The 25,534-nt window shown below is 41.8% G+C and overlaps 1 protein-coding gene across 4 annotated transcripts in view; it reads left to right on the forward strand.

Annotated features, from left to right (window-relative positions):
• The window catches only part of LOC149779427 (solute carrier family 28 member 3-like), a 135,482-nt gene that overhangs the window by 73,069 nt on the left and 36,879 nt on the right, over nt 1-25,534 (forward strand). For all 4 annotated transcript variants that reach the window (XM_089940085.1, XM_089940086.1, XM_089940087.1 and 1 more), the window contains one exon: nt 13,487-13,682. In XM_089940085.1, the coding sequence (XP_089796211.1) occupies nt 13,506-13,682 (177 nt within the window). In that variant the 5' untranslated portion in view covers nt 13,487-13,505. The remainder of the gene's footprint in view (nt 1-13,486; nt 13,683-25,534) is intronic.

Consider the following 25,534-nt stretch of genomic DNA (forward strand, 5'->3'; position numbering starts at 1 on the left):
ATGCGATCATCAACAATCCAAACTGTTGTATCTGAAATAGTTAGTCCCTGCGAACTGTGGATGGTCATAGCGTATCCTAGCGTCCACGGGGATTTGCTCATTTTCAGTGCCTGTTCAACAGCATCAACATCAACGATAACAATATCATTTAATACTAAATTTTGTTTTTCCGATTTTCCTGGAATATCAACATCAATATTCTGCAATCGCGTATCAGCTGGTCTATAACACAACGGCACTGGCAACATGGGAAATTTCTTCTGATGTAACTGAAATAACTGCTGCTGAAGCGTGTCCCTGACTATCTTTCTACTTGCAACAATTAAATCATCTGGTTTCCACGTTTCCCAAAAGTCGCTCAGCTCCGTCTCTGGAATTATTTCACGCATTATCTCACACTGGACTTTATTGGTTTGTAGCCTGATCAGTGTCTTAAACTCTTTCAGCGTTTCATCGAGTGCTCTGTGATCGTTAGTTATTTCCTCATAATAATCTACAAAAGTTTTCAGCCACGTGTGTGGAGATTCACCTGTAAATGGCGGTGGTTGACCATGATCGCCGCACATCACCACTGCGGTATTTTTTTTAGCAGCCAATCCAGAAACTGTTTTAATGTATCCAACGGCACAGTGTCTATCTCATCCCAGATGATTTTCTCAGGGATATATTTCGTCCCCATCCGCGATGGTGTCCACGTACCACCACTGTATTTGAAAAAACTGTGATACGTGCAAGCTTTTACTTTGCGTTGTCTCATCTCCCTGGCAAGTCTGTGTGTGGGTGTTAGCACAATCATGTCAGAGTTTCTAAATAATTCAATCGCTCGAGTTGTTTTACCAGAACCACCAGGCCCGTTCAGATAAACTGTTTTGTGTCTTGTAACAGGATCGTGCACCGGCGGCGACAACGACGTCGAAGGCATTTCTGCGCTGCGGTATTTATCTTCGATTGTCACATCAGCCGATTCACAATATCCGTGTAACATTTCATTCTTTATTCTCCACGAGCCCCACGATGGATCATCCGATATAACATTATCCAACAGCGCTGAGTGTTTTTTATCAATATAAAATGAATCCGTTGCAACTCTCACTGCGACAACAGGGAATCTATTAATCATCGACAACAAATTTATGGATACATAAGCTAGCATCGAAGATCTCAAATGTGTGTACTGAGATGATTCTCCGTCGATATAACTAAAAACAGTCCCTAGCTTTTCCCCGTTTGACAGAAACACATCTTCGCGGTTACAGAGTATGTTGTTCGTGGCTGCATCAGCGACAACAAGATCCAATTCAGCCTTGTCCATGATTAATCGACTGTGATGTTGTTTATGATCATACGCTCCACCTTGAGTGAATTTCCCTATTATTCTTCGTCCTAGATCTTTTGCTGTGCTTGCATCATTTTTGATAATATCGTCGATAGAAGTTTCTGGATATTCTCGTGACCAATCTTCGATGACTTCTTGTGACGTAACCGGAGTTGGCAACCAAACTTCGGTTTGACGACAATAACATATAATCGCTTCGCTGACGGTCAGCGACAACAGTATTCGACTGTCAAGCATGTATCGCAATAACACTATCGGTGCCCATCGCTTCTCAACGAAATGTCTGCCAAACCAAACATAACACACAGGATGTAAATCCTTAACGAATTTAAACGACGACACACAAGCAAATCCGGTCAAGTCAAAATCAGGCAATGGTCCGTTTACAGCAACTCTTGTCATCGAGTTTGTAACGTGGCCAAACCGTTTAAAATATTCGCTGCATTCTCCACGCCCAAGGAAACTTCCTGGATAACACGCCGTCATGTCCACGGATATCATACCGCGGTGATCATATCGAGTATTCCACAAACCGCCGTGTCCGTATTCAACACAGCTCTGTTGGATATCCGCAAGAAAACTTTTCGGAGTTGGTCTCCATGAATTTCGTTCCCGGGCTACATGCGCGGCAACACCCGGGACAGTAAAACAGTGTCGCAGTAACGTATCAGTGTCCGTCGCATGATATTTTTCTGCGAGTTTTTTCATTTCGTGCTGTAACGCCGCCGTTCTGTATATTTCCCCGTCGGGTCTCACAAACTGATTATATTCTCCATCTTCGCTCGAGAATAACCACACCGACACTGGATCGGTTTTACTTATCCGATGAATACAATCAAACATATTTCCCGAGTAATACTTCACAACACGGTCTCGCGGAAATATCCTAACCTGGTCAGTCCAAGCGTGACTGTTATGATCGATAATATTTATTGAAGCTCCATTGCGATTATATTTTGACTCGTACAATACCGTACCGGTTAACGATGAAACCGTTATAGGAAATCTCAGCGACCGTTCCAACGCGGCAACATCATTTATTGACGCTCCTGTATCCGCTACTCGTTTAGCCCATTCTGTTATTTTATTTTTTCTGATCTCGGTTAGACCATTTCCACGTGGTGCATTTTTAAAATGTTCCATTACTCGCTCAGCTACACAATTCATCCTTGACTCTGTCAACGGCGACACCCTCATCGGGGCGAGTTTATCGACACTTGGTTTCTTTATCGGATAAATTCCATAAACGACCGCGGTCACAGGATACGCTCTGGCATAATACGGTTTATCAATCCCAACAAGTACTCCCGGGTTTGAGTCTTTGCTCAACAAAATGGTTTTTCCGCGCGGATCAAGAACAGGGTCTAGTTTGTCTCTGATAATCCACTTTCGGGTTCCCTCGTCGTCGACTCCAACAATAAATTTTATCTGCACGAAATATCTTCTATCGTCGAGATACTCAATTATATTACGCGCGATTGTATCGTTGATGGTACCATCAATGATGAAACTCAAGGAGTTTTCACGGGAAACTCTTCGAGGAGAAATGCTTTGCATTTCCGGGATAATTTTATACGAAGACCACGTGTGTGCGGCACCATCACGACGAAACTCTTCTTTGGCATCCTTGATAACACCAATTACCGTTGCTAACTCTCTTCGTCGACGATCAGTGGTTAACCGGTCAAGATCGAATCGAGAACCTGCGGGTTTTATTCTGGATAGTCTTTCAAAACTCATTATTATAATTAAGACAAGTATTTAAATAGACAAATATATTATATATAATGAACGGAAACTCAAAGAGTTTCTCATGCAAGTGGATCAAACTAAATTCATCAGCGCCGTGTAACAGACGTTGCAGAGGCGAATACTGTGGACAACATGCTCAACAGGTCCGCGGCGGGAGTCTAGGACCGATACCGTGTATCAGATGCGGCATTGGAGTACGAAGAAAAACGCAATTATGTTCAGCGTGTGGGGGAAAACGCTATCGAGAACTAAAACGGTATTATGATAAAAAATATCCAGCCTCGAACACTCTCTGTGAGCGTGATTACATAAATAAGTTTTCAGACAAATTATGAATTAGACAAATGATTTGCTTATAGTATAATGAATCAAGAATTCGTCCCCGAACAAGAATTTGTTCCACATCCAACTATTCCAAATTATGAAGCGTCACACGATGGTACAGTCAGACACTGCCGGCGACGGAAACCACTCGGTATGGTATCCAATACCGGTTATCTAAAATTCCATGCTGGAGAAAAAGATTATCTCTGTCATCGTTTCGTCTATGAATGTTTCCATGGATTGATCCCTAAGGGTCTTGTCGTTGACCACGTTGACGGGAATCCGACCAATAATGCCATAAACAATCTTCGGATGGTCACGCAACGCAAGAACTGCTTACTGGGTAACACAGGTCATTGTAAAACAGTTGGAAAACGGGCTGTTAAGTCTCGAAATACAGAGACGGGCCAAGAAATGATATTTCAATCAATGGCCGCAGCTGGCAAATATTTCGGTATTTGTCAACCTTCGGTACAACGAGTCGCAAATGGGATCTACAAAACAGCATTTTCAAAAAAGCTCAAACAATATATTTCATTTTCCTACATACAGCTTATCCTCGACGATAACTCGTAAACACTCTCATGCAATTTAAAAATATAAAAAATATAATAATATGAATCACGAAAACATAAATGTCATAATTGTTGAACTCGAAAAATTGCAACAGCGTGGTTTTAATATTTTACTAAACGCTGAAACAATTATGTCAGATTTTGAATCGTTGAATGAGCGCGCCGGCAAGAACAATCTCGCCGCGTGTTATAGGTTCATTAAAAATATACAGAATTACGTTTACGGGTCACTTGCGTCGATAACTGACGATCAGGTATCTGAATTCGTTCCACTGTGCGGCGCAGTTGAGAAGATCAGGCTTGGATTGTCACAACAATATGAGACTCGAAAATTAATCAACACCAGGGTACGACGGCTACAAGGTCACATAAAGAATCTTGGAAACGCTAACACTTCCGAAAACTCTTCGAGTTCTGACACGGAAATGCCTACGGGTACTAGTGTTTGTGACTCCGTCGACGAAGTATAAGTGCGTGGAAACGCTATGCGTTTTCGAAAACTCTTTGAGTTTCACACACTGAAAGTGTCTCACGCTTTGTACATTTTCACGGTAAAAAAAAATAATACATTTTTTTTTGCGCGAGCGATGCTAGCATCGCCAGAGAAATGCAATGCATTTCCAATTTCAGATTTTGGAAATGTTTTACATTTTCAGGATTAACTCGAGCGCGGGCGCATCAATACAACAATGAGAATAGTTCATAATCTGTTCTCGTTGACACCAAGCTGTGATCATATGATTTTGCTGTAACTGCGCCAATTGTGACGGAGTTAACAAGAAGTCTTCGTTGCCATACACGTCAACGATTATTCTCGCGGGGAAATACTGTTCTGGGGGCTGTCCCGAGAAACTCTTTGAGTTTCCAAATGCGGTTTTTATTGCCTCGTAAAGAATTTGCTTATCATGAATATGAACTCGTGCGTGAATGTATTCACACATTATACACAACCGTTTTTTTTTAAATGCGTGAGAAACGCTAGCGTTTCCAACGATGCTAGCATCGCCAAAAACTCTTCCAGAAATGCTTTGCATTTCCAATTTTAGGATTTCACCAGTAAGTTCACGGAGACAGTCTCGCCACGCAGGTCCAACAAATTTCCCCGTTGGTCGGCGAGTTTGAAATTTATCGTTGACAACCACAGGTTATTACACCGCAGATAGACCACATTGATTGGTTCTTGCACAATCAGAAACCCGGGCGGATCTTTTGGTGTGAACGTATACAGGATAAACCCCTGTTGGAGTGTAGTATTATCTGATGCGCTGTAGCTACCGTCGATGACGTCACATACAAGATTGACCGCAATAACATCTGTGATATTTACGATCCCCGGTGAGATGTGTCTGCCATCGGCGGATGTACTGTTGTCGTGCTTGAGAATAACCGGCTGCGGTTTTGTTCGCGTGTACGTGGCGGAAATATCTTCGAAAGATTCATCGATGAGATCCTGGACTGATTTTCGTAGCGTGCGCGCGTTATATCCAGGAAATTTAAAATCTGGAATACCCGCCTCGAAAATACCAAATCGGGATGCAAAATTCGATCTTTTTTGGTTTCCATAATCGCCTTTGTAATCCAGTAGATTCTGAACTAATTTTTGATTTATAATTTCCATCGCGGATGCGAGTTTGTTTAGTTTTTCTATGGTTGTGATAATGTCCCCGCGTGGTCTTGTTATATCAGAAATATAATCTTGAAAATATACTCGCAACAGTTCTAGCTGTTGTTTATGTGCTTGTTTGATCGGATTAAAAAAATGAGCTTCTATATCTTCTGGAGAGTAAAGACGGTATTCCCCGCCGCTGAAAGCTACCTCTATTATTTCCAGGGGTATTATATCCAAGGGGGGTCTTGTTATAAACCAGGCTTGGCCTGATTGTAATTGATCTGGAAATAAATAATTGCTGTACACGAGGTCGTGTAGTTCTTCCTTCGTGGTCTCGAAATCCGATTTTTCAGGTTTTGGTAGATCCGGTTCGACCTCGGGTCGGGATCGTGGCCATCCTAATACGGTCCGAATTGAGCTGTTGTAAATATCCACGGCGTATCCCGGTGTTGAGATTTCAATGACCGCAGACAGCGTTGGTTCGTGCGCGGTCACAGATATTTTGGCTTCCTTGCCGGTGATTCGTTTTATTTGGCGTTGTATCTCATTGTTGATTTCTTCGATCTGATAACTCCCAGTGGGTAGCGTAATTGTATCCCATTCAAGTTCACGTTGTTGTGGGTCCGCGCTGGGTCTCCCGAACACGAACGAATTATTCGGCTGCAGATCACCAAATGATGCCGACCTGATATTGGGCCAGCTGTGATACACACTAAGCTTTGCCAACGCGATTTCGTTCACACGAATTGGAGTTCGAAAATTAATACCGAATTGTGGTGTCGTCGAGGACACTGAGATCATTGTGGTCCTTACCGGTGTTGTGTTTGTGACTATTTGTTGAAGCAGTTCTTGTGGCGTTGCCATCATTGACATTATTTATTTGTTTAGTTTTCAAATAGTCATTGTACGCATCTGACATTAGTTTAAATTCAGAATCTGATATCAACGCAGCATCGCTACTTTGCGCGTCTAACGATGATGATATCAGCGATGATAATTTCTGATATGCGGTCGTGGCTGTATTTAATTTTGTCGTGTAATCGTGTTATTTTGTGTTAGCACACGAGGATATTTTTTTTGCTATGATGCCGAAAACTCCTGCCGTGGTTGTGGTCGCACAAACAGAGATCGTGGCAGCGACTACTGCTGTTACCGGAGTGACCGCTGATAGTATTACTCCCGCGGATGCAACAACGGCGGATACTGAATAAACCATAACGTCTAACACTGTTATGCGTCTGCGGTATTTTTTTACTTTTTGGGACGTCGCGTCGATGACAGTTTTTAACTCAGATTGCCACTCACGGACTTGATTGTATCTATACGCGGATGCTTCCATTATTACTTTACCCGGTGACCAATTAAGGTGTTTCGGCGACAAATTCCAGACAATACCAGTAATTGACTGTGGCTAATCCTTCCGGATTTTCGGCTTCCAGCGTAAAAGTTTCTTCGGTTCTTTTGTTTATCACCACAGACGCAACTCGGGAAAACTTGCTAGTTAAATCATGTCTGGTAGATATCTTAAATTCTACAGCAGAGAGTACTGTCAGTCTGTATATTCCAGTAACATCTGCAGTATGTGTAATAGTCTTGTTTTGTTGTGACCATGTTTCCCTTCCTGATTTTATCGTACACACAAGGTTTTTTTGGGTTACTCCGGCAGGAATTTTAATTAAATTAAATTTTTCCATTATCTGCGGAATTCCATTTACTACGTTATCTAATGTTTCCTTAATTTCGGTGAGTTTCATACTGACGGCATTAGGTTTCCCGAAGAACTCATCTACGGTGTTAAGAACGTTTCTGCGAAGTCTTCCAAACTGGGTCACATGAACATCATACTCAGCTCGTAACGTGGATAATTTGGTATCTATGACGCTGTCGGCTGTGTCCACATACTGTTTGTTTGCTGCATCGTCGTTCGAGGCTGGATCTCTGAGTACGGTTATTTTGTTTCCATTCATGCGGAGTTCTCCTGTCATCGTGTCACCGTCTTTTTTCACGCACTTGTCAACACCTTTATCAATACTGTCTTTGATGCTTGCGATTGATATATTCGAGTCCTTGATCCGGCCGCCATCACTAAATGCAACGAAGTTATCCTTGGTAGCTCCAAGAACTCTGCGAATTATATCATTCCACTTAATGTTGCTCGTTCTTAGTTTTCCTTGCCTGTCTTGAAAAATAGCAACTTCATCTGGGTCAACTCCAGCTATATTCAAAAGATTATCGACTTCATCTCGGGTCGCATATTTTGAGAGATCAACATCCGTGCCTGGTTTGACTTTTCTTGTGAAAGGTCTTCCGTAAATATCTACCATTATTTGTTATTGCTGTTTTTCAAATGCGAGCATGAAAATGCTAAGCATTTCTCGATGCGGTATATTCATGCACTACTCGATGCGGAGACGTTGCTGGATTTCTTGAGATTGCATCAAGAACATTTAAAACCTCGTTCCCACAAATGGGCGGATCAACTAATGTTTGTGTTGGTAACGTCGACTGCCACACTGGAACATTATAAAATCTGCTGACATACCTGAGAAACTCAACTGGCGGTGCTAAACCGTACGAATCAAAATAGATAATTCCGCGTGGATCGATCGCGTAAGCAACCCAGTGAGTTCCAGGACCGTCTTTGTTGTCGAGATTGATAATGCCAGTTTCTGGATTATTTGGTCGTTGCGGTAATTGATCTCGCATAAATACTCCTCTGAAATGTTTTATACGCAATTTTTTAACAGCATCTAATAAATCAAAATTGCTCAACGGCGTTAGAATTTTTTTGGATACCATGATGGTGGAGTTCCTGGTAGTCTTAGACCGCGTCCCTTTTTTTTCTTGTATCCTTTTCCCGTTGCCTTTTTTAGTGCCATTCCAGCTGCAGTTCCAACTGCACCGAGTGCTGCGGCTTTTGCTACGGCTGGTGCTGCCGCGGCAATCAACGCCGGTATTGCTGCGAGAAGAGGAAATATTCCACCGGTTTTAGTCATGTCCTTGATAGCTGCAGCAGAGAAATTAAGTCAGACACCGGTTTTTGCTGTTAGTGCCTTATTAAAATGTTTAATCTGAGTATTAGTCAACGACAGCTTGTCTGGACCACCAACAAGTTGATCTCGTTTTAGTGTTATTGATGTCCCGCACGTGCTTGCGTTCTTTGATTGCAATTTCTTCGTTTGACCGGAAGTCAAGGTGACATTAACATGACTGTATGACATTATATTTCAGAAACTAATCTAATTGTTACATATTTTTGGAAAACATCACATATTTTCTACTGGAGCGTCGATGACCCTCATTCGACCGCCAACACCTTCAAGTAGCATTGCTTTATCGGAGAGTATAACCGCGACAGCTCTGAAACCACCAACGGGAAACTCACCAATGTTAGCCTTGAAGTGTATATCAACGACAGATTGTTTGGTTAGATCCAAATGTTCCAGCGAAAAGTAATAAATCGGATACAGCTTTGTAAAATCCAGTTGTGATATCTGCAACCCGGTATCAATATTTTGATCGCGTCCCATAAATGTCATTAGATTGTGATACGCACGGGCGACTTGATTATTTGCATAATCTATCACTATATCCTCGGATGGTTCCTGATGCCCGTTTATTCGCAGCGAAACTTCAGAGACATTAAGTCGGTCAAATATCATATGCGAACGTAGTTGACTATTTACTCTCGCGTTAGCCTGGAGCGCTACGAAAATATGTCGTGGTGCTGACACCCCCTGCTGTGATGCGATGTGCCACGTAAACTGTCCAATACCGGCACCTTGAATAGAATCTGTTGTTGTTGTCAACCATGATATCAGTGATTTACCACCTGTGTCCATAAAAGAGAGTAACCGTTGCTCTTCAGCGAGTGATGGAGACATTACTGGCATCCACAACGCAAGTTTGAGTAATATTACTTTACCCTGATTAGCAGCAGGATCAGCACCTTCTCGCCAGATAGCGTCGTTGTCATCACCTTTTCGCACAAGTACAACTGTATGCTTGGCTCCAAAAATAACCCTTCTGACATTTCTGCAGAACCCAAAGATGTGAGACAATGAAATTGCGCATGAGAATTGTCTATCTGCGCCTGATAACATTAATTTACGCGTAGCAAAACCCAAATTAAAATTTTCGTTCATCGATGCAACTTCGGTACCCCCAGCATTCATTGTTACATTCCTGTGTTCAGGATGATCAGAATTATCCTTAGCGAACATCATAGTCGGACCAGCTGATCTAGTGTAATCATCTGAGTATCTCGCTAATCCCACGATTGTTGTAGCAACGTCAACATTATCCTGAATCGTTTCAATTTCTCTCCCGTCAATGCTGTATGAAGCACTTCTGAATAGTGCCATGATACCGTTGTTGACAAGACCAGCTCGGAAATCAGCTCCGTATGGTGTATTAGCGTCAACATTTGTTACAATTTTCCCCGTGACTTCAAGAAATGCTTCAGCGGGCAAGAAATATCTACTTGTGTCCTGAACTTGTAATTCAATTCGTCCTCGCTGATTGGGATTTCTTGCTTCGTAAGAATAATACTGATAATCGCGAACAGATTCATCTTTGAGCGTTGGTGCATCCATATCAAATGCTGGATCAGATACACGCTTAAACATTTTATATAAAATTATTGTTGTCTAAAACGAAGACCACTTCGGGAAATTCCGCTTCCTGATATCAGGCTTGTATTTATTTGTTCGGGTGTTTGGGTTACAAGCTCTGCAAGTTTTTGATTGGCGGCCTGATTTATCACTTTACTGACATCCGCGGGCATAAGTTCAGTACTGGCCAGTTTCACCGGTGGCGGTTTTTTTGATCTACGAGTTAACCGTAACAGTCTATCCTTGATTGACGCGAATGCCTTTCCGGCGAGATCACCAACAGATCCAAGAGCTTTATCCTTGATAACATCAATAGCTTTCATCGACAATTGTTTTGCAATTGGAATCGCTTTAGGGGCTATTCTTGAAAACAAACCAGTAATTGTATCACCGAGACCATCTCCGTAGGTTGCTCTGTAGACTGGTAATCGCGAGTTCACTACGCGGACTGGTAACACACTAGCGTGTCTAGGTTGAGAATTGTGCACGATCATTTTATTTAATTATTGTTTCTCTAACTAAATTTACTAGTCGCTGTAGTAACCATCCGCGAGTTCATCAATGAGCCCCCGGTATGTACTTATATCCATAAGACCACGCTGAAATAGTCGCTGACAGATACCTGCGGCCTCATTTATAATTTCTGGGGAGTTGTTTCCGGCGCGTTTTCCTCCGATGAGAACTTCTAGTCTGGACACATCGTTGACGACGCTATCAGGACAGATGTGGTCGTATCCGCTGCCTGTTTTCTCTTTTTCTTGTTGTTCTAATTCAGCAATTTTTTCTTTTATTGCTTTAATTTCTTTTTTATTTTTATTATATGCAGCAATTGCGGCTTCGTGCTCAGCCTTATTTTTCTTATTTCTTTTGTCCAGTTTCTCTGTATTTTGTTTATTTATTGAAAGATCGAACTTTTCCCTCATCAGTTTATCTTTTTTCATGAGTAATTCTCCTAGTGTTGGTTCGGGAGACGACGGCCGAGTTTGCGGCGGCGACGAAACAGGAGTGGGAAAATCATCATCGTCATCGGGAGCGCTAGCGCCCATTTGTTCAGGCGATAAAAATTCAGACACTGGATCGGGCAGTGTCATTTGCGGGGTCTGTTTTAGAGCTTGTGTTTTTGCTTGCTTTTTCATTTCCCTTTCCTGCATTTTTGCCTGCCTTTCCTTTTCCTTTGCCTTTATTCGTTGGTCTCTTAGTTCCTTATTAACCCCAATTACGCCAGTTTTTATAAAATTATAGGTATCATCAATGTTAGCTATTCGAGAAATGCCTCGGTTTACTTTATAAACATAATCCCGCCACTCACCCTGAGTCATACCCGAGGCAGCTCCTGGTTTTAGAAATTCTTGCCGGTTAGGATAATTTAAGACAATCCAAGTAGAAAACTTCCTAAGCTCATCTATGTTAGTAAGCGGAATATTTTTTATTTCAGTAATACCATCTTCGGTAAATTTATTAATAAATGTTTCCTTAGCAACTGTCACTACTCCGGCGGCACCTGGATCAGCTGCGGCACCTGCATCTGCCTGTTGCTGTTTAAGTTCTTCTATTGCTTGAAGTAACCCTCGTTTTGTTTTGGTAGGGTCAGCAGGATCAGGTTTTCCTACAATTGCAGTTTTAACTTCACCAGTAGCTGCTGTAATAGGCTTAAATAATTCCTCCGCAGATGTTGCAAACTCAACTCGCGCTTCTTGTCTTGCCTTTAATTTTTCTTTGACGGAATCACGAACCGGAAGAAATTTTTTAATCGCGGCTAGTCGTTGTCGTGCCAATCTAGTTGTAAGTGCTTCTCCGATATTTGCCATTATTTATTTATCAATGATTTAATTCCGTTAACATAAAAATGTTTTCCCAGAGCAGCAGAGGGGGCGCAAACTACACCTGATTTTTCGATGATACCTCACCGTGGAAATTATGTCGGATACGAGTCGGATTTATTGAAGTAACTCGCGTTATATCAGCGGAAATACAAAGCATTTTCAAGGACATTTTTTTTTTGTCTCGTTTTCTGAATAAAAGTGTTATTTCATGAAAATAACGCTTCTATCGGGAATAGTTTCAGTGGATGGGGTGTCTCGGAAAAGTAGCTTGTAGGATTCGCCCCCTCTGCTGCTGCTTCTGAGACGGATGCTCTAACCACAAAGGCCACCAGAGCGGTCAATAAATAATATAACAACCGACTTAATCAGACGTACATATAAAGATACATAAAAAATAAATGTTATAACTAGTAATACAAATCAAGTTTCTTTAATAAAGATGCATATCCACACTCCTACCCCCAACTAAATTTATAATTTCTGTGTAAAAGTTAAATACAGAGAAACCAATGTACATTAATAGATCATACTCTACAATTTGCATGCAGTTTTAAAATATACATGCACTATCGCAGATCAATACACACTGATGATATCATTTTACATGCGTACTGGCCGGTTAATACACACTTAAGATATAATTGTACATGCATACATATTTTAAATATGTAAGGACAAGGGGTTGGCAAAACTTCAAAACATATATACGACTAGTCTTGATGCATTGATGACACCTGTATCACAAGAAACATCTGTTACGAGTAGCTAAATATACAGGGAAACATAGTACAGCAATTGCACGTTGCTGAAAACTGCAAGCAAACTACGTAACTAATAGCAACTAAAAGATACAGGCAAGACAAAAGAACTAACAACATTACACATAAAAATGAATGAATATATCAGTTAAAGGGAGGAAACCCATCTTGAACTTTGTGAAAGCAAAAAAGACAACGTTAAGGTTAGCTCAAATCTAAAAAATCCAAAAAAGAGTAAACGTGCAGTCTATTAAGATGATAACAGCAAGTTCTTTACTTTTGTCTACATATGGAGAATTTTGGCAATACACTCCCAGACCAGGTGTTTAAGAGTGGTTACAAATTGTTAAAAGCTGAGGTGTCCGAAAAGTAAGGGAGAGAATCAGATACTTTAGTTGCTGCGTACCTGAACCGTTGTAACCATAATATTAAAGGCAACGTGAGCGTAGGCAAGTTAGTTTACCTTTTTAATGCTGATATTTCGCATTAATTTAGCCGTAAAGTCTTCGTTGACGTCACTTTTTTCTCAACATATTTAAGTTCTCTTTGATAACTTGTACGGTACGATGTTCATAGTAGGTTAGGTAGTTATTGCCCATGTTTTTAGTGATAATAATGAGGAAGAGAAGGATCTTAGGATAGAAATATTTATCTGAAAACAAATTTGACTAAGTTTCCTTTCATTTTGTTTTTCAGCTGAAGCTAGTGGGTTATCATGGCGGAGCTTAAAGGGGTGAAACACTTTGATAACGTGTCAGAAACCGATGCAGGCGATCCCAACTATGATGATGTATTGACTACGAAGGATAACTCCAATTATCAACCTAGCAATGGGTACGGCGTAGAGAATCGTGGATATACCCCGGATGAAATGGAACTAAAACACAGAAAAGCAAGTATTATATAATATATTTATTATGTAAAGATAGAACTTCAAATGAATTACAATAGTCAAGCAACATTTTAAGGAGATAAACATAATGTTTAGCATGGGTTACGTCATAACATGGTGGTATTGGGATGTGCTACTGAACATGAGAGTATCATTTTCAGTAAATCCTTTGGTCTTTTGTTTCTTTTGAGAATCATGGTGTCATAGTTTTACAGTTTACACGTTGTGCATTTTGGGAATGACTGAAAGTTTTGATTATGTGGCATGGAATATAGTGGTTAAGTGGCGGCAACCATGTATTCTGTACATGAGCAGCAGAGGGGGCGAATCGGACATTTTGTCCAATCGTTATTTTGCTTAATTAATACTTTCTGCACTCAACGATCTAGTGTCGTCAGCGCCTGGTAAAAAAAAAACGACGTCGTCGTTGGGGGATCGTCCAATCGTCATTTGGTTTAATTAACACCTTCTGCGCGTCGATCCCCAGCGTCGTCAGCGTCCGGTAAGCACATCGACGACCGCGTCGATGTCATCGCCCCCTCTGCTGCTAAGTGGTTATTTACAATGAAAATTATTTACAACTAACCGAATATTTGGTCAAGTCCGATACGATATCGTGTCCGAGGATCATGTAAATTTATCGTTACGAATCCATGTGGGGTCGACTGAGCATGACTAAAAAAGTTTCGAAAAACATTAAAGTCCATGTCACCGCCGCACCATGTCTGCCAAATATTTCGTAGCGTGTGTGTATCAACGCCGTTGAACACAGCAAGAATATTACAGTTGTCTCTAATTACTTTTGGAATCTGAGTGTATCGTTGAGTGACATATATCACGTCAGTGTTTTTATGCCTGCCTCTGGAAAATATTCTAGCTGGGTTTTTTTGATTGTCTAACATAACATCATCGTACACGACTAGATTGTTAACGTCGCCATCAATATCATCAATACCCGGTGCATCATTGATATCCGTAATAAACTCAATAACATTTTTTTTAGCGATCGCTGATGCATTCTCGTTGAAATCTTTCAACACCTCGTAGCATCGTTGATCATCTACGCTAGGAGCAACCAAATACAACTTATCCCACTTCATCCATCTCATTATTAAATTGAGTAACAATTGCGTCTTGCCGGATCCAGATGGTCCGATGATAATCATCCGGATCGAGTTTGGTAACGCTGCAACATGCTTAACTGGTTCTCTTGTTTTAGTCGCCGAAAAATCAATTATATTCATATCTCTATACATAAATTATGGATCTATATTGTGTGAAGTGTAGAGTACGTACTGGCACAAATGATATGACAACCGCTACAACAAGAAATAACAGATCGGCCCTTACTGGCAAGTGTGTACAATGCGGTACAAAGAAATTTAGATTTATTTCTATTAGACCCGGAGATGTTTTAAAAAAAAGCGAGGAGGTGACATCGCAGCCAAATTGGCAAAACTCCCCGGAACACCGTGGGCAAAGTATCCAGGAGAAAAACACCTCCCAGGATATAACTACTGTGGCCCCGGAACACGATTAGATATCAGACTCGATGATCAAAATCAGCCCAAACCCGGTGAGTATCCAATAAACGCTATCGATAAGGCGTGTCATGCTCATGATGTTGCTTATAAAAGTAGCGATCTGCAACAGCGTCATATCGCGGATGTAAAATTAATTCACGCGCTAAATGCTATTCCTGATAAATCCGTCAAAGAAAAATTAGCCTCATGGTTGGTAAAATCGGCTATGAAAGGTAAATTAATGATTGGAAGCGGAGCTTCTGGCGCTGGTAATTGAAAACGATAGCGTTTATAATAACAACATGGAATCCATCTATTATTCTCCGAGAGGATACTGGAAGGGGAAGGCCGCAATTGGTAAGCTTGCAAGCGCTGCAAAGGTAACAAAGACCACTGCGGCTAATTGGTTATCCAAACAGGCTATATGGCAAATCTATCTACCACCGCCTAAACAAATCAACTTCTCGCGCTTTGATGTCAGCGTACCTAATGAAGTTCATCAGGCTGATATACTATTTTTGCCGCATGACAACGGTTACAAATACGCGCTAACCGTAGTTGATGTTGCGAGTCGATACAAACAAGCGGAGCCGTTAAAAACAAAGTCGGCAACTGAAGTAGCCGCTGCGTTTGAAAGAATTTATCGAAGAGGCCCTCTGCGCTGGCCAAATCTATTACAAGTTGATCCCGGTAGTGAATTTCGCGGCGCTGTTTTATCAACGCTGAAACATCATAGCGTCGCGATACGACGAGGTCATACTGCGCTACATCGTGATCAGGCAATTGTTGAACGATTCAATCGGACTCTCGCTGAACGGTTATTTGGATATCAATACGCGAAGGAATTCATCCAAGAAAAACGATCTCGTGAATGGGTTAAAAGGTTGCCAGGCGTAATTGCAGCGTTAAATAACGAGATTACCCGAGCAATCAACATGAAGCCCAGCGACGCGATTAAATACGAGTATATACCCGGAAAATCAAAAATAAATAGCGTTTCCAAGCCGATTCTTGGTGATGTCACTGTTAGATATCTATATGAACCAGGAGAGCTTGAAGGCGGTAATAAAAGAGCTACTGATCCTATTTGGAGTGTTACCACACATAACATATCAACGATAACACGATCAACTGGTAGACCACCGATCTATAGACTGGATTCAACTGCTCCTCAGCGCGGATTTACACGCGAGCAACTACAAGTGATACCTAACGATACTCAATTGCCCCCACGTGGTCTTAACTAGCGCCGTTGCGTCTATTGCACTCAAGACAGGCCAACCTCACATTGTTTTTGACATGACCGAGACTGTTATCGATCCTATCCACGGTAAATTGGCGAGTGTCTTTATCCGAATAACGCCAACTCATTATACAATTGCAACTCGCGCAGTGATTATTCTGTTGTTGTCGTAGCGAGATTATTAATTCGGCATCAATATCAAAACGCCGCTGTTTTTTTTTATCCTGTTGGCGGTAACCCGAGAGTTTTCTATCAATGACGCTTGCATCGATGGTGACTTTGTCGCCGGCTTCGTCAGTGACTCCGTCACCGGCTCCGTCAATAACAATTCTTCGAAGCTGATTTATCCTTCGTACTCTGGACACTGCAAGATAGACAAGATTCGACCATTCGATGCGATTATCAACTATCCAAACAATTGTGTCCGTGATGGTTAATCCCTGCGAGGAATGTATTGTTGTTGCGTATCCTAGCGTCCACGGGGATTTATCAGCACGTAGCGCGTCCTCGACGACACCGATATCAACGAACACGATATCATTCAGCACGAGAATTTGTTTTTTTGTTCCCAACGCTGTCGGGGCTGGAATTTCAACTTCAATGTTCTGCCGCCGTGTGTCCGCGGGTCTATAACATAACGGCACTGGACGCGTTGGAAACTTTTCCTTATGCAACGTAAACAACTTCCGCTGAAGTGTGTCTCTGACTATCTTTCTACTCGCTACAATCAAATCGTTTGGTCTCCATGTTTCCCAGAATTCATTCAACGGCGTTTCCGGAATCACCTCGCGGATTATTTCACATTGAATTCTATCCGGCTGTAATCTGATTAATTTCTTAACCTCGCGCAGTTGTTCATCAAGTGCTCGGTAATCAGTATCGGTTTCTTCATAATAGTCCACGAACCCGCTCAACCAATCATGTGGACCCTCGCCGACAAATGGTGGTGGTTGGCCATGGTCGCCACACATGATTACCGCTGTATTCGCGCGCAGCAACCACTCAAGAAACATTTGTAAAGTATCTAACGAAACAGTACATATCTCATCCCAGATGATAATGTCGGGAATAAATTTTTCACCCATTCGATCAGGAGTCCACTCACCGCCGCTGTATCGAAAAAAGCTGTGATAAGTAACGGCGTCAACATTTCGTTGTTTTATCTCTCGCGCTAGTCTATGGGTCGGTGTAAGCACGATTATACTTGCCCGCGTTCGAAATAATTCAATTGCCCGAGTCGTCTTTCCTGACCCGCCACAGCCGCTTAAATAAACCGTCTTGTGTCTACAAATTGGATCAGAACACGATGGTGCATTAGACCATTCTGACAATTTATCACCGCGTAAGTAGTTGTTCTCAACGGTGACATCTGCTGACGGGGAATAATCGCGTCGTATTTCATTTTTAATTCTCCATGTACCCCAACTCTCGTCCGGACTAGTAAACTCGGCTACGTTTTCCTTGTACGCTACGTCAACATAAAATGAATCAACGGCTACTCTAACCGCGGTATCGGGGAATCTATTTATCATCGAGAATAAATTGATAGCGGCATAACCCAGCATAGACGCCCTCAAATGTGGATACGCCGGGCTGTCTCCATCGCTGTAGGTAACAACTGTACCCAACCTCGTTCCATTGGACAAGAAAGCTGTTTTGCAGTTCACGTATCTATTTTTTGCCACTGCGTCCTTGATTACGAAATCATATTCTGCGTCATCTATAATCAGCCGTGAGCAATATCGTTTGTAGTCGCAGTTTTTTCCACCTTGTGTGAACTTACCAATTATTCTTCTACCGAGATCTTTTGCCTCGCGGTTTCGTTGGTTAAATATCCTCCTGGACCATTCGATGATATATTCCTCGTCGGCATCAATGTTTTTTCTGGACTCGTCAATTATGCTATCTAGACGCTCCGGTTCTGGTAACCAGACTTCAGTCTGCGCCCGGTATGATATAATTGCGTCACTGACAATCAACGAAACTAGCATGCTACAATCAATCATATACCGTAGCAGCGCTATTGGCAACCACTTCTTTTCAGCCATGTGTCTACCGATCCAAATATAGCAACAGCGATGGAGTCCTGCCGCGAATTCAAATGATACTATGCGAGCGAATCCCGTTAAATCAAAATCAGGCAGTGGTCCATTAATAGCAACACGAGTCATTTCATGACTGGGGTGTCCAAATCGTCTAAAGTACTCGGCGGCGGATCCATACCCGAGAAAACTCGCTGGATAACAGGCAACCATATCAACCGAGATCATAGCGTCGCGGTTGTATTCAGTGTTCCATAGTCCACCGTGATAATACTCCAAACAACTGGATTGTACATCCGGTAGAAATTCCCTGCGCGTTGGTCTCCACGCATTTTTCCTTGCTGCAACATGAGCTACAACCGATGGAATCGTAAAACAATTTGTTAGCAGTTGTTCATCATGCTCCTCAAATTCCATGGCGGTTTTTTTCATCCTGTTGTGAAATGCTTCAGTACGATATAATTCACCGTTTGGTCTTACAAACTGATCAAAGGTATCCATGTCGTTTTCAGCGCTGCGAAGTAACCACACTGATACAGGGTCGTTTTTACACAAGCAGGCAATAGCATCAAATAGTTTCCTCTCTGCGAGAAAACCATCCTCTCCTAGGAATTCTTCGGGTATATACTTTACTGTTCTATCCCGTGGAAATATTGTGATCGCGGGCGTCCACGCGTGTTCGTTATGATCAATAATTTTGATTGGGGTTCCCTTTGATTTATATTTTGATTCGTATAATACTTCACCGGTTATTGTTGTAACGGTTATTGGAAATCTCAGCGATGTTTCTAATTTCGCTATGTCGCTGATGGTTGCTCCTCGCTCGCGCACTGTCTTCTCCCATTGGTTTATTTTACTACGTCGTAAATCAGTCAATTTGTTTCCTCGACATGCATTTGTAAAATGCTCTATTATTCGTTCTGCTACACAATTTATCCCAGTTGACTGTTTCATTGGTTTCAGTTTTCCGATATCAGGTTTCTTATTTAACGGGTATATTCCATAAACAACTGCTGTTTCAGGATACGCTCGTTCATAGTATGGTCTGTCAACTCCGGTTAACAATCCTGGCTTGGAGTCGCGGCTAACAATGACTGTTTTCTTATCGCTGAGAACCGGTTCAAATTTATCACGTATGATCCAATTACCTGATTCCACCCGGACAATGAATTTTACTCTGAAGAAATACCTTTTACCGTCAAGTTGTGATATTATCATTGCTGCGCGGTTGTCGTTCATGGTAGCATCAACAACACCATCAATTCGAAATGTTGACCAACTATGAGATGCACCATCACGTTTGAATTCATTGATACAATCGCGTATTTTACTCAACAGGGTTTTATCGTTTATTAACGCTTTTGGTGCGTCCTTGAGGACTCTATCGAGATTAAACCTAATATTTTTCCAGGGCTTAATTGCTGCTAATCTCTCGAACTCATCCATATAATTAAAACAAGTATTTAAATGAAAGAATATAGTATAATGAATAAATGCAAATGGTTGATGATTGGGTCGATAACCCCGTGCAATAAATCATGTAGAGGTGAATTCTGCGGGTATCATTTACAAAGCGTTCGTAATGGTTCTCTTGGCCCCCTCCCGTGCTTGGTTTGCCACGTTGGTGTAAGAGGAAAATCGCAGTTGTGTATCAATTGTGGCGGAAAGCGATACAGGGAACTAAAACGTTATTACGATAAACGAATGAAAAACGCCGTCATTGACCCCACCGCAGACTTCGTCATCAAAACCCCCCAAGACTATGTTGCAAGGTTTATAATTAAACCAAATAATGAATTAGACAAGTAGTATTATTATACAAATGGACCAAGAATTTCAGCCGCATCCCGTGCTCGTTAATTACGAGGCATCTCGCGACGGTATTGTTAGAAATTGTAGACTGAAGAAGCCGGTTGGATGGAAAAATAATCACGGATACTTGATGTTTGGTGCCGGAAAGAAGAAGTATTATGTTCATAGGGTGGTATTTGAAGCATTCAACGGATTAATCGAGGACGGTCTCGTTATTGATCATATTGATGGATGTCCTCAAAATAACAGACTGTGTAATCTGCAAGCCATCTCTCAGAGTGAAAATAGTAAAAAAGGCCAAACTGGTAAATGCTCAAAAAAAGCAAAAAGCGTAAAATCATTTGATACAACAACTCACGAGGAAAAAATATTTCAGTCGATGAATGAGGCAGGAAAATATTTCGATATTTGTAGAGCCTCAATACAATTTGTTGCAGAACGAGTATATCAAACAGCGATCTCAAAAAAGACGGGTCACAGAATTCGATTTTTATATATAACATCAAAGGGAGATAACTCGTTTTGTGATAGCGTCGCATGACAAGAGTTACGTCCCTTGAAGTCCAATTAATGTTGCGATTAATTAATCATTTTACGATGAAAACTAATGAAATACACGCTGTTATCTAACAGCTGTATTCTTTTTTTTAGTGTTTTATTTGAGTATTTGGTTTCATTTAAATGCCGTGAAACACCATTAATAAGTATTTAATGGTTTAACGATTCAAGGGAATTCAAATTAACACACACCTTGTGACTGACGCCGCTGTATTAGTCACTTTATATATAAGATGACTCGTTATAAGCCTGGGGCTTTCGAAAGCCAATTCAACTAATCAAAACTAACCCACGCTCTTGACCCGGGCGTGTGGTTGTCTTTTGTTCACAATCATGCAACCGGGTTAATTTAATTGGGTTGCTTTTGATTGGTTGAATTGGCCGTAGAGTTCCGCCCCGCCGTTTTATGTTTGTGCTGTCTTGTGCCGTCCCATCATCCATCAATCATTTCATTGTAAATATATTCATCCTTAATTAAGTACATGTAGTGATGTCCCCCAAGTATATCTTCTGGGCGGTCTACGATGACGTTTGTCACCCTAGGCCTCCCTCCCGGAGATGTATGCTTTGGGGTTCCAAGATGTGAATGTTCTTAATTAAGTATATATGTATGCCTGTAATCTGCCACAACACTCGAGTGGAGATTTACGGCATTGTAATGTCCATGTATGCCTGTAATCTGCCACAACACTCGAGTGGAGATCTACGGCATTGTACTGTCCATGTATGCCTGCAATCTGCCACAACACTCGAGTGGAGATCTACGGCATTGTACTGTCCATACAAAAAACGGGGTCAAAAATGACCCCCAATAATTTTATTAAAATTTTTGATATTAGAAATAAGATGTTTTATAAGAATAATGAATATCGAAGACATCAATAATATATTAGCCGAGATTTCAAAATTAAAAAATCAAGGAATTGAATTATCTGATGGTCTCGACAGTGAAAAAATATTATCCGATTATGAGATTATTAACGAACAGTCGAAACGGGGGCGTTTTACCCTGGCCCGCGAGTACTTTTTTATAAAACGATTACAACATACGATTAATGAAAACTTGTACCACAATGACGCAAATGCATTCATTGGACTATTTACTGCCGTTGAAATAATACGAAAAAAACTCGGACGTGTTTATGAACGACGCCGGGAGATTTCTAGTAAGATCAAAAACATTAGAAGGATTATAAACGAAAACTCCGTGGAGCCCCCGATGGTACACTCGGCGGAAAATTAGAAAATTGCGGATCAATTTACAATAATGGTAGGTGAATCACTTACTACTCGGCTAGCCAGAGAGCGGCTAGCAGCGCTTAAAAAGTTTATACCGTTACGAGACAGAGTGAGAGAGAAACTTCAAACGCGACAACAAATGCAAACTGATTTTGCTGTTGGAAGTGAACAGTTATTTGCCCCGGTAACTAAAGCGACTAAGGATGTTACGGCGGTAACTGTACCCGTTCTTGGTGCGCTTGAAAAGATAGCGGCAGAGACAAAACAAACAAAAAGGTCTTTAGAAACACTCCCTGCAAAAATAGCGGCTGCTACAACACGGAGACCACCACCACTCGCTATAACCGAACCACAAGAACCTTATGTTACAATGGCCGACGAGGAAGAATTAGGTGCTACTGCGAAAGAACCAGAAGAAGAAATACCCGAAGAAACACCAGAAGAAGAAATACCGGAAGAAAAAGAGGGGAATATACCCCGTATTGTACTCAAGAAGAGCACAATATATGAAATTAGAGGCTTCAGCAACAGGGAAGAATTAATTAATTTTGCTGCCAACAATTTTGCTAAGAGCATACGAGATAAGAAGCATATCAATAGCGGTTACGAGAAAAATATAAAGTCGTTAAAGGACTGGGCAAGAATAGTGTATTTAGCGAGTAAACATAAAGATGCATTACCACATCGTAGTAAATCCGATTACGACGCATTCCACAAGGAAGTTAAGAGTATAACACCAAAAAAAGGAAAAGGATACTCTGTTGGTAAAGAATCCTACGGCGTTACCTGCCCTAATAGTGTTCTCAGTGATATATCACGGCTAGAGGTACTAATTGGAGGAAAACGAGCCGGAAATAACTCTACGGAAATAATCAATGAGGCCGCTGATATTTGCAAGCGGTTATTTACAGGCGGTATTATGGACATTAATGCATATCGAACGCTCATAGACGAGCTCGTGGATGATTAATTGGAAAACTGGTGTTTTTAATAAGGATGATCATACACTACAACCATGATAAACCAGTACTCGTCTACGTGGTAAACTCGCGATTGCCTGTTTACCGCGCGTACTATGGAGATGGTCTCGGTAGCACCATTGCGGGGTTATTTACAAGAATGGCTCCAAAAGTAGCGCCGTTAGCCAAACAATTAGGAATGAAGGCTATTGATGTTATTCGTGATAAGGGTATTAGTGCCATTGGAGATGTTGCCGGAAAGGCGCTTTCAGCCGCGCGGAACAAACTAATGTCATTGGTGAAATCCAAGAGATTCTCAAAAAGAAAACAGATGCCATCAACGATAGTGATGCCTGCAAATGTCAGTAAAGTAATAAATAACGCCGTGGAAGAAAAATTAGAGTCGTTGGCGACGACTCCGTCGTTGGCGACTTCGCCATCCGCCGATGCGGCAACCAACGCGCTCATGAACGCGATAGCGGGGAGTGGTTTAAATTCAAAGAATTTACGACGAAAAAATCGCAATTGAAAACATCAACATGATAAATAATAGAATGTTTGCGCGTACCGCTGATCCCGCGTTTGATATGGACGCCCCAGTGCGCAGGGATGATTCTGTCCGCGATTATCAATTTTATTCTTATTATGCAGCGCAACCTGACCTACGATCGCGAATTGAACTTCAAGTCCAAGATACCAGTAAATACTTTCTGCCGTGTGAAGCGTTTATCGAAATCGAGGGAGAACTCGTGACAAATGCCGCCGATAATGCACCATACGCAGATGACCATCGTGTTCGAGTTGGCTTCGTCAACAATGGTATCATGGCGTTATTTGAGAGCGCCAGATATCTTATTGACGGGCGAGAAATTGAATCAATAGAACGCGAGGTTGATGTTGCAACGACGATAATTGGGTTGGCGAGATACTCGGATGATTATACAAGATCGGCGGGCCCATCTATAATGTTCGCAAAGGACACCACTAATAACGCTGATCATCTTCAGTACGTTAACTTGCTGGTGGAAAAAGATACCGCAATTGATCAGGCTGAAGCAAATAACCCAGACCGCAGAGTAAAACCAGGCGCTAATTTCAATATTATAAAAAGTCTTAACGATAATTACAATATGGGATTCGCAGCACGAGTAGGAATGTTGCAAGGACCACGCCGAAAGTTTTCATGCGCGATTCCACTCCATCACATATTTGGATTCTGCAGAAATGTCAGGAAGGTTATCTATGGGGCTAAGCATACAATCGCGCTGACGCGAAGGGGCGATGATAACAATGCAATATGGCATGCTGCTGGCGTCGCTGCCGGTAAAGTCATTTTAACTAAAATGGCATTGTGGATGCCGGTGCTGACTCCATCAGTTACCACGGAAGCACGATTGTTAGCATTTATGGAACAGGGAGGGAAATCGTTGTTGAGTTGGCTAGCGGTAACAACTGATGCTAAAGAGGATAACGTCGCCGATACGTTTACATGGCACTTGGCGTCAAAACAGGGTGTTTCAGCCCCGCGTCATATATTCATAGCGCTACAGAATAGGGAACGATTGGGTAGTCAAGAACGCAGCCATATGATATTTGATCAATTAGGAGTCAGGGATGTTTCGCTGAGAATAAACGGACAACAGGAACCATCCGAGGACATACAGCTTAATTACGGCGACAACCATATCGCACGTGTGTATCATCGATTGCTGTCGTATATGGGTCGTGATCAAAACGTCGACACTGGTTTGCAAATATCACAACTTGATTTTAAAAAACTGTATCCGATTTATTATTTTTCGCTGGAACATCTTGATTTAACGAGACAATCCGTCGTTGATATACACTTCCGAGCTCATATAGCCCCGGCTGGTGCCAATTATAGAGCGGTTGCTGTCATTCTCAGCGATAAATCAATGCTGCTAGAAGGCGTTGGTGGACGAATGAGAATCGTTGATGCGCCAGTGGAAAACATGTAATTGAAAACACAAACGCGTTTACAATAAAATGTCGTATAGTGTCGTCAGTGTAGAGTTGACTGATGGTCAAGTCAAGAAATTACGATCAAAGTCGGCTAAACAATGCGGAACCACAATAACGCTGAAGCCGTCACAGATGGCAGGTGGTAATCATAAGATATCGTTGACGGCGCGTCAAATAAAACATTTCAATGATGCGATGAAGAATAAAAAGGGTGTTCAAATAGATTTTTCAGCCGCAGCAATTAAAAACATGGAAAAGACCGGTGGAATATTTCCGCTGTTAGCTGCGATTCCAGCGTTGATTGCCGCGGCCGCACCAGCAGTGGCTAAGGCGGCGGCGTTAGGAGCCGTTGGTACCGCGGCGGGGATGGCATTGAAGAAGGCAACCGGGAAAGGCTACAAAAAAAAACGACCCGTGGCCGGAAAGGGTCTAAGACTACCGGGAACCCCGTATTCATGGTACTCGGGAAAGGGTCTAAGACTACCGGGAACCG

The sequence above is a fragment of the Sinohyriopsis cumingii genome, chromosome 17 (assembly GCF_028554795.1).
Source record: "Sinohyriopsis cumingii isolate HCF-2022 chromosome 17, ASM2855479v2, whole genome shotgun sequence".
In the NCBI taxonomy this organism is placed as follows: Eukaryota; Metazoa; Mollusca; class Bivalvia; order Unionida; family Unionidae; genus Sinohyriopsis; species Sinohyriopsis cumingii.